This window comes from Stenella coeruleoalba, assembly GCF_951394435.1.
Source record: "Stenella coeruleoalba genome assembly, chromosome: 9".
In the NCBI taxonomy this organism is placed as follows: Eukaryota; Metazoa; Chordata; class Mammalia; order Artiodactyla; family Delphinidae; genus Stenella; species Stenella coeruleoalba.
In genome coordinates this window covers 44873226-44883306 of record NC_137155.1, presented here as the reverse complement: position 1 = coordinate 44883306, position 10081 = coordinate 44873226, and the positions used below count along the sequence as shown (strand labels likewise).

Below are 10081 nucleotides of genomic sequence, written 5' to 3'. Positions count from 1 at the left end.
CCAGGAAGAATCCTGTACACCTCTGGCGCGTTTCTTAGTCTTCAGTGAGAAATGGTAGGAGAGAAGCGAAAACGTACCCCTGCTCCAGCGTGTAGCTAGCTAGCTTGGAACAAAAGATATCCTAGAATGGCACTGATATAAAAGTTCTACGTGCAATGCCAGGTTTAAATTCCCCTGCCTCCAAAACGTAAAATAATTCTGCTGCCATCATCTGAAATCCTATGGGACTGAAAAATCCTTTCGTATTACTGAAGAAACGCCAGTATTCTAGCTAATTTGGGAGAAAGATGTTCTGCTCGTAGAAAGATGCTATTGATATATCTCAGAAACACTTGACACTCTGCAGATGGAAATAGGGGGGAAATGTCTCCCTACCCCCCCCCCCATTTGAAGTTCTCCTTTCTTATCTCTTTCTGATTTTCGACAACAATAACTTAATACCCGAAGTTATTTGGCCATCCTTGGAAGTGCAACTTACCCTCTCAAGAGACTTAAAAGTTGCCTAAGTCTGAGGAATGAGTCACTTTGTTCAATTTTGATGAGTAATCTCAGGTGTCATGGAACCCCATTCTGAAGAAAAAGAGGGGAGGGGGCGTCCGATCTGCAAACTGAAGAAGACAGGCCGCTGCGGATTGGATGGCGAGATCTCGATTTTCCTATAATTGCGTCATTTCGAACCCAATTGGGTCCAGATGTTATGCGCACCGACGGATTGCCGTCTCGGAAACTCTCAATAAGACGCAAGCGAAAGGAGAGGAGGCGGCTAATTAAATATTGAGCAGAAAGTCGCGTGGGGAGCGTGTCACGTGGGTCTCGAGGCTCAGCGAACCTGGGATAAATACCGCGCTGCAGCCAGCAGGCGAAAGCGCGAGCTGCTGCGACAGAGAGTGCCGAGCGCCCAGCGAGCGCTCCGACCCGCCGAGGAACCCCAAGGGCTGGTCAGCCGCAGTAAGTGCCTGCGCCCTGCTGGGTGGGCTTTCCGCACCGCGCACCGCTCCGAGGCGGCGTCTAGCAGGGCTGGATGGGCCGCTGCAGCGAGGGACTGCGGGGAGAGAGCTGAGGGACCGCGGGGGGACTGCGGGGAGACGGCAGGGAGACGGCGGCGAGACGGGTATCCCAAGTGCCTTGTCCCTCTTTGTCTTCCACCCGCACAGCCTCCTGGCTTGAAGGTGTGGATTGGTGGGTTGGGGGCTGGGGGAGCTGGGATCTAGGAAGAATAGGATTTGAGAAACTTTAGGGCTTGATTCTCTTTCCTAAAGGGTACCGACAGGACTTTAGCCCTTAGGCGGTTTATCTTGTTTCAATCGACCTTGAGTTCCGTTGTGGGATCGAAAATTCTGCTGCCTCAACTCTTGGATAGAAACCCCCAATACATCTATATTTTTTTCTCTCCTCTGCCTCTTCTCCTCACTCTTCCCAGAAATCCGACATGAAAATCCTCGTGGCCTTGGCAGTCTTTTTTCTCGTCTCCACTCAACTGTTTGCAGAAGAAATTGGAGCCAACGATGATCTGAATTATTGGTCTGACTGGTCCGACAGAGACCAGATCAAGGTGAGACTCGGTCCCAAGATGGCCCGCGCCGTTCTTCATGGGCTTAGGAGGTGTCACTTACCCCCCGCGATAGCATCCTAGTTACCCTAGCGGGCACCGGGACCGCAACCGGAGGCGGTGGAGGCGCGCCGGGAGGGATGTAGAGGAACGCCATCCCCTGGGTCCCACACGAGATTTTGCATCCAAGAACCAAGTTTCCTCCCGAGGGCTGCATCGTCGGGTCTCGGGAACTCTCTGGAGGAATAATACCCTCCCAGGTGATCCCGGAATCCTCACAAGACTGGAAACCTCACAAGGTTTCATCCCCTGGTAACGCGGATTTCGGAGACTCAGGTCCAGCTGCAAGGACCTGGCATTTGGAAATGCTGGGGCAGGGGCAGAGGAGTGCGCGCCCGACGCAGGCAAAAGCAGGGGCAAGTGGCGAGGTGCTGAGGGCTTGGAGGGTCGCAGGTGGGTAGGAGGTTAACTTCCTGCCATGACTTTTATTTTACGGACCTGGAGACGTAGCCGCAAGTTTTCCTTTAGATTGCTCGCAGGCTATTCGCGCAAGGGAGCGCGCCCCGCCGGAACAGTGAAAGTCGCGCACTGTTAGTTGCTTGTAAAGGGCTGTCACCTTCCCTACCCTCCCCCCGCCATTCCCCCCCACACACCTGTGCGCATTTAGGGCGGTGAGAAGCCTCCAAAGCCCGAGCTAGAGATGAACAAAGTCCGGTAGCTGAGCGGCAGATGAGTGAGGGTCCCCGGGATGGGAGGAAAGAGGGGAAAGCGAGCAGGGCTTGGAGACGACGAGCCTCCAGCTAACTGGTTAGGGCTAGGCTTCGGGGAGGCGGCGGCGCCGGACACGAATTGGGCGGGGAGGAGTGGAGAGAGGCAACGCCCAGGTGTGGGGAGCACGCCTCGGAGCTGGTTCCCCAACCCTGGCTTGGCCTGTCCCCACCGCCAAGATTTGCCCCAGGCTGGAGCGCACCACCAGAATGACTCTAGTTTGCCGGCGCCTTGCACTGGTTGCCTACACGCCCCTGTCGGTGCGTCTGTCCTCTAGGAGGAGCTGCCCGAGCCCTTTGAGCATCTTCTGCAGAGAATCGCCCGCAGACCCAAGCCTCAGCAGTTCTTCGGATTAATGGGCAAACGGGATGCTGGTGAGATGGGCAGCCATCACCCTCTCTGTCTCTCTGGGCACCGCCCCCACCCCGCCACTCCCACCCCGGAATTCTAGCTCATGCTCAGAGCACGCAGTCTCTCTTGATCTATGAGCAGAGATTTCCACCCTAAAATGGGTATATCTCCCGGAGCGCGACTCTGGCCCTCATCCCGCTAACACACACATACCACGGAGGGAGGGAGAGATCGGTCCAAACCGCCAAGAACAGGAACCAACCTTAAGCTAAGTGCTTCCTTGACTAAGGATCCAAACTGACAAAGAACAGGAAGGCACGGGGCCTCCAGGGGATATCAGAATGTTCTCAGTCCATGTGGAAAACTGACTTTAGACCACTGGGGTTAGATTAGATTTAGCTGCCAGTGTCTCATGATAGAAATATTTCCTTTTCTTGAATTCTCACACCATCAGTGGAACGTGTAAACAGTTAATGTCAATTCGTCTCTTGTCAGATTCCTCAGTTGAAAAACAGGTGGCCCTGTTACAGGCTCTTTATGGTAAACATTTCTATAAATCTTTATTTTACTCTTGTGAATGCACATGTATGAAAATGGAGAATGTCTTTTGTGGGCTGAAATACAGATTCTTGGTTGACTATTGAATAAAGAGATGGGTTTGCTCTCTCCCTCTCTTGAGCATCAAAGCTGACCGGCCTTGAAGATGTATCTCTTATAAGAAAACAAGAGAGGCGGTACGGCCAGGCAGTTCAGGCCTCAGGAGTCTCACAGACCTGAGTTTGAATCTGTGGCCCACATAAATCACTTAAAAATATTCCTTTTGTTTAAAATATTTTGTTTTTATTATTAATAATTTGGATAGCATTTATGATTCTGCTATATTCCTCAGGATAGTACATGAATGGAAAATATTGCATTATTTTAAAAATCTATTTTATAATTCTCTTTATAAGATATAATATAGCTCCTTTAAAACAAATCTATTGTGTTTGTTAATTTTATTTTTCTTTCTATAGGACATGGCCAGCTCTCTCATAAAAGTAAGTTCCAAATTATTTTGACATTTATCATATGCAAATGTAAATTAGATTGAATTCCACTTTACATAATAACTTATTTTCTGTTGTAATGTAGAACTTAATATTTTTAATTAACACAATTTAAGAATGGAGCAGACTCATATTACATCCAGAACATGAATGTTTAAAGCTCTGTTGTTTAAACATATCATACTTACCAAAAGCATGCATTATATTAAAAATCCTTTAACTCCCAGCTGAACTGTTGCTGAATTCCTGACCCACAGAAACTGAGATAATAAATAAAGAAAGGAAGGAGAGGAAGGAAGGAAGGAAGGAAAGAAGGGAGGGAGGGAGGAAGGAATCCTTTAACTCCTGTAAATTGTTAGTTTAAGATAAGAATTTCAATCCTAGGGGTAAAAATCCACCATACATTCCTCTCCCCTCATCCCCACCCCACCACTTCCACTGAAAAAAACAAAAGCAAAAACAAAAATCTAAGCATTTATAGGCATCTCCTAGTTCATTTTAGTATGCTGGATTCCATGATGATGTCATTTATTAGAGTAATCCAGCAGCCAATTAAGAGGATGGAGTGAATGTCTGAGAATCCATACTAAAGGTAAATATAGATAAAGTTGTAGAAAGTACCAGGGGTCCATCTTAATCACACTCACTTATCCCAAGGTCCACTCACTTACTCCAACTTGGATTTTGATTCACTGGAAGCAGAGTAGAGGCCACACTAAGATAGCAGCCGTGTTCTTAGCTAATGTAGTATAAACCAAGAGACATCCTCCCACTAGAGTTAAAATAATAATCCTTTCCAAAGGCTTCATCTTTGAAAACAAATAAATCTTATTCATATTTACTTTCTCAGGACTTGACTTTCAGGGGAATTATATATAGCAAAATTCCATGTAATGAAAATAAATGTACTTTATTAATGTCAAAACTAATGTACTTTTTCCAAAAGAAATATTTTTAAAAATCCAATAAAATAGCACTAGTGAACTTTAGAAGTTTATAATCATCAGGTATAGGAATCTGATTTAACTAAGCTTCAGTTTCCTGAGAAATACAACATATTCAGTAATATGAGGAAATAAGCTTTGATGTTTCTGTCACACAAATGTGAAATTGACTCCCTAAACATGAAAGCTAGCTCAAATAGCAATATTTAAAACATTTGTATATAAACAGATAAAATACATTATGAATAAAGTGTACTTGCTAATATTTAGATATAGAATTGAGAAAAGTGCTTTCACTGTATTATTTTTATTTAGTGTCATTTATAAGACTTACTAGGAATCTTTATTTCTTCAGGCTCACCAAAACTTGAAATAATTATATATTTATTATATAGGCATATATTTAGAAGCTTGCTTTTTCTTGGTACTAGTTATAACAGTTTATTTCCTCAGAGATATACATATTAAAATACCCCTAAATGTATTTTTCCAGGGCATAAAACAGATTCCTTTGTTGGACTAATGGGCAAAAGAGCTTTAAATTCTGGTATGTATAAAACCATGACTGCAAATAAACAGTACCTTAAATCTACTTCTATTTTCTCTAAGGCATTCTTTTCAAAGTATTAAACAGGAATAATAAAATTAAAATTAGTATTTATGTTGAAAAAATCTAATTGCAATAAGTAAATCCAAGAATGGATTTATAGATGATTGAGCTAGTATCACCACAATATCAATCTATCCTTCTCAAACTCCCAGTGTCTGCCGCATTTAATCATTACCTAACCTGAATCTTTGGGCTAGTCTAATACCCTTTCCCTTACATCTGTTCAATAAGCCACATTGAACCTTACTGAACTAAGGGGGATGGAGGATGGGGGAGATAAGACGGATAATTTTACTTGTTACCAAGGTAATTGGAAAGTCTTACAAAGGGTTAAATCTGACAGTCTTCCAACACAAAAATAAATAAATAAATAAAAACAAATCCATTTTTACAAATCACTTGCTCTTAATGATATTATAGAAGCTCAAACTCTAAACCTCCTGGTGAATGTTTAAGACTAGGAGAGTAACATAGTCTGTTCCAATGCCTTCAAAAACAAACCCAATCAAATTATCCTAGAGGGTTATAATCAGTTCTGGCTATAAAACCCTTAAAGAGAAGGAGTGCCACAATTCTCCTCATAACCCAGTTTAAGTCTGAACAACTCTTTCACTTGATGTAAAGCCTGCATATTTCCTTTCTTTTCTTTAATTTCTTTCTTCTATGTAAATTCCGTATGCATATATCTGAAAACTCTAATTTCTTAACTCATTCATCACAGTATTTTTATTTATTTATTTTTTTTTTTGCGGTACGCGGGCCTCTCACTGTTGTGGCCTCTCCCGTTGCGGAGCACAGGCTCCAGACGCACAGGCTCAGTGGCCATGGCTCATGGGCCTAGCTGCTCTGCGGCATGTGGGATCTTCCCGGACTGGGGCATGAACCCGTGTCCCCTGCATCAGCAGGCGGACTCTCAACCACTGCGCCACCAGGGAAGCCCCCATAACAGTATTTTTAAGGTTAAATAACCCCTGTATCATTTTCATAGAAACTGATATTTTGTTAAGCTCATTCAGGCCATATAGTTCGTAGTTTAATTTGAAACTATTCAAATTCTCTTTATTTTACCTTCAGTGAAATTAGAATTAAAATACTAATCATGTAATTAATTAGAAAGTAATCATCACCTGTCTTATCCATTTAGAATATTTCTGGTTTCCTGAAAATCTGTAAGTAAGATATGCTGGCTTACTTAATCTGAAAAAGTCATGCAAAAATGAGGTATCCTAGTATTTTTTTTTTAATTTCATTTTATTTTTGGCTGCATTGGGCCCTCGTTGCAGCGCGCGGGCTTTCTCTAATTGCGGTGAGGGGGGGCTACTCTTCGTTGCGGTGCGCAGGCTTCTCATTGCAGTGACTTTTCTTTTTGCGGAGCACAGGCTCTAGACGCACGGGGCTTCAGTAGTTGTGGCTTGAGGGCTCTAGAGCGCAGGCTCAGTAGTTCTGTCGACCCCTGGGCATGTGGTACCTTCGCGGAACAGGGATCGACCCTATGTCCCATGCATTGGCAGGTGGATTCTTAACCACTGCACCACCAGGGAAGTCCAAGGTATCCTATTTATATTGGTTCTCTACCTTCCAGATTTAGACAGTACATTTATATTTCTTCGTCAGTAATTTGGAGGCTTCTCAAGTTTAAATTTTAAAGAAGTTACCAGTGTACCTAATGAAAAACTAGAATTGTTTTATTAGTATGTATTATCTTCCAGCTTTTGGAAATGGAATATAAGTTTAAACCACACTGGCTTTATTTGTATCAGAAGTGTACACTAGCCCTTATATACCTGTGGTTTTCTTGATAATCACACCAGTCAACAACTTTCCATTTTCAGAATTGATAAAAGGTTTCAGAACATGCTTAACTTTACAAATAATATAGATATGTGCAATTTGAACAAATTAGATGCTATTAAATGTACTTAAAATAATATAATTATAGATAATATTAAATAGAATCACTGTATGAATCAGAGTCAATTTATGACTAAATCTTTGCTCCTCCATTTTAGTTAAGAAAATATAAAAGGAAAAAATGGGCAAGCATGTAATTTATACCCAATCGGGTACCTTTTCATATAATCAGTTGAGGCAAGGTTATCATAGACACCTTCTACAGCCATCCGATCCTTACCCTGTTGGGGTCACAGACCCCTTTGACAATCTTGAGTAATCTAGAAAGTGTCTTCCCAGAGAAACCCTTATCAGCTCATACACACAAACATTTACATATGGTTTTAGAGGGTTCAAGGACCAGGTAAGAAACTCTGCTTCCAATTAAGAGAACATTGTATTTCAGCTCAATCACTAATGTCTTTGGTTAGTTTACATTCGCATTCCCTTCCCTTCTCTGAGGAACAACATTATGTTACCGAAAGCTTGTCAGGAACTGAACTTGTGCTGATCACCCTCCTCCTCCTACAAACAAACCAGGGTCAGAAATGGACTGTTTCTTTCCTTCAGAACTGCCAGGATTGGGCCTCAGACTATTCCACCCCAGAAGTGTATGCATGATTGACATAAAACTTTCTCCTTATTGTTAACCTCACTTAAGGGAATCTTGGATGCTAATGAGAACCTGCTCAGTGGTAAAAGGGGAAAGTGATAACACTGGAGGCTTCACCTACCTACTCTTTCATCATATCCTTCTCACTGAGAAAATTGTTTAGAGTGGCACCTATGATTCCTACATGTCTTTCACAATTCTTTCTACTATTTCTATTTAAATTCAGTATTTTATACATGCATACTGAATTTTTAGAAGCACAGTAGTTTGACTACAATGTAAATCTAAGTGTATAAAGTATTAGATAAAATGATGAAAATATATACTTAAGTATTTTGATCACAGCAATCTGATCCTTACCCTTTTGTGGCTGCAGACCCCTTTGAAATTATATTTAATAATATAATATAATGTAATTTGGTACTTTTTTCTGTCCATATAGTCAAAGTACTTAAGTTACTTGCTAGCTATATGTTAAATACCTTTGGAAGCAGTGATTAATCTTTCACAGGCCATTAGGGTGCTAGGAGGTAAGTTAAACTATGTTGTGTTTAGATGGCTCAATTGCCCTACTTATAGACAATGAGATTGTTTTTAGTCTCAAGGACAATGTATCATTGGGAGGAATCCACAAGATAGGAAGAGACCCTCACGCCATTAGGTACCCTTATACCAGAAATCAGCAAACTTATTCTGTAAAGAGCCAGATAGTAAACATTTTAGACTATGTGAGCCATACAGTCTCTGCAGCAACTACTCAGGTCTTCCATTTTAATGTTAAAGTAGGCATAGACAATACATAAATTAATGGGTGTGGTCGTAGTCCAATAAAACATTATTTACAAGAAAAGATAGTGGGCTGGATTTGGTCCATGGCCTGTAGTTGGTTGACTCTGCCCTAGAATAAAAGTCCCACATTTTGCTTTCATCCTCCTACTATTCCTGTTTACTTTAGGCATTGTCCTTTCTATAAATCACCATGGTGTCCGCCACTGCTTGAGAAAGCTGTGGAGAATCAATGTTGCGGTATACTGTGGAAATAGACTTTGGGGGCACCAAGTCTATGAGGATGACCAAAATAACCAAGAATTCTGTGGACAGATCACTTCCAATCAGGATAAAGACTGAGGCCCGATTGGAAGATGTGCAAATAAGACTCTTAGAAATACTTCAGTGGAGTGAAAAAAGTAATTATGAGTTTAAAATAAATTTCTGTATGCCTTGAACTTTGTTTAACTGTGTCAGTGAATCTTCTTAACAAACCCTTTACCTTATCTTTGTTCTCAGTGGCTTATGAAAGGAGTGCAATGCAGAATTATGAAAGAAGACATAAATAAACTACCTAATGTATTATTCATTGAGCTTCACTTGTGTCAATGGCCAAGGCAAGATAAAATGAGACATGCGCTATGAGGAATAATTATTTATTGAATAATAATTGTTGTTTTGAGTTGAAAACTCAAAAAGTATTTATTTTTCATATTGTGCCAATATGTGTCGTAAAAGCGTGTTGTAATTCAAATATGACAACTCGCTCAGAAGTAGAAGTCAGTGGTAATTTCTCAACAAAGCACAGTATTCAATGAAGTTGTAAAAGCCTATCAGAGATATAGTCTCCAAAGAAAGAAACCATTTCTCTTTGTTGGCAGCAGTCACATCAGCTACTACTAAAGAAAGGAAACTCACAGATAGGCTGTGCTTCTCCATTGGTTTTCATGGTGAAAGTGTACTGAGACTTGGTACCAAACTGTGTTTGTATCCCTGCAGCATGTTTTATGTTTTGTGACTATATAGAGATGTTTTAAAATTTTAATGTGATTCTAAGGTCTTTATTTTATTGTACAATGTGTTGTGATAGTTTACATTTTAAATAAAAGAAAAAATATCTTGAGAATTGGGTCTTATTCTTTCATTAACATTTATGTCAAATCAGCAACCTTTCTTTTAGTAGATGAAATACGTTCCAAGCTGTTTTGGGCTGCTAAATACTGAAACAGGAAACTACTAAATCTCTCTTTCTTAAGGAGAATGACCAAAATGTAATCCCAGTTTCTCTCACACACACACTTTTGGCACAGGATCATTCATGGAGAAAACAATTACATTCTGGTCCCCAAAACAGTTAAGGCTCAATTCCGTTTATATGTGCTTATGATTTACTTTTACAAATAGGATCATCTATTTTAAAGATGCATTTCACTGGTTATTTCCTTGTTGTGCAAAACATCAGCACACTACCATTTCAGCCGTGTTTAAAGCCCAGGAATAAATGCAGCAGTGTTTGAGTCTCACTAGAATCAAGACACC

The 10081-nt window shown here is 41.3% G+C and overlaps 1 protein-coding gene across 4 annotated transcripts; it reads left to right on the top strand.

Annotated features, from left to right (window-relative positions):
* The first annotated feature begins 741 nt into the window (after positions 1-741).
* TAC1 (tachykinin precursor 1) lies at positions 742-9774 on the top strand. 4 transcript variants are annotated; one of them, XM_079932310.1, is made up of 7 exons: positions 742-948; positions 1421-1552; positions 2595-2691; positions 3164-3208; positions 3685-3708; positions 5155-5208; positions 9062-9774. In XM_079932310.1, exons 2-7 carry the CDS (start codon positions 1430-1432, stop codon positions 9109-9111), a joined length of 393 nt encoding a protein of 130 aa, XP_079788436.1. In that variant the 5' UTR covers positions 742-948; positions 1421-1429; the 3' UTR covers positions 9112-9774. The 4 variants fall into 4 exon arrangements, with proteins under 4 accessions (XP_079788436.1, XP_079788437.1, XP_079788438.1 ...); XM_079932311.1 differs by lacking the exon at positions 3164-3208; XM_079932312.1 differs by lacking the exon at positions 5155-5208.
* The last annotated feature ends 307 nt before the right edge of the window (positions 9775-10081 follow it).

Bases quoted from the DNA above. Each gene is read 5' to 3' on its own strand.
- TAC1 (XM_079932310.1), top strand. From the start codon at position 1,430: ATGAAAATCCTCGTGGCCTTGGCAGTCTTTTTTCTCGTCTCCACTCAA. The intron at 3,209-3,684 runs GTAAACATTTCT...TTCTTTCTATAG, and splicing joins CCTGTTACAGGCTCTTTATG to GACATGGCCAGCTCTCTCAT. The intron at 3,709-5,154 runs GTAAGTTCCAAA...GTATTTTTCCAG, and splicing joins TGGCCAGCTCTCTCATAAAA to GGCATAAAACAGATTCCTTT.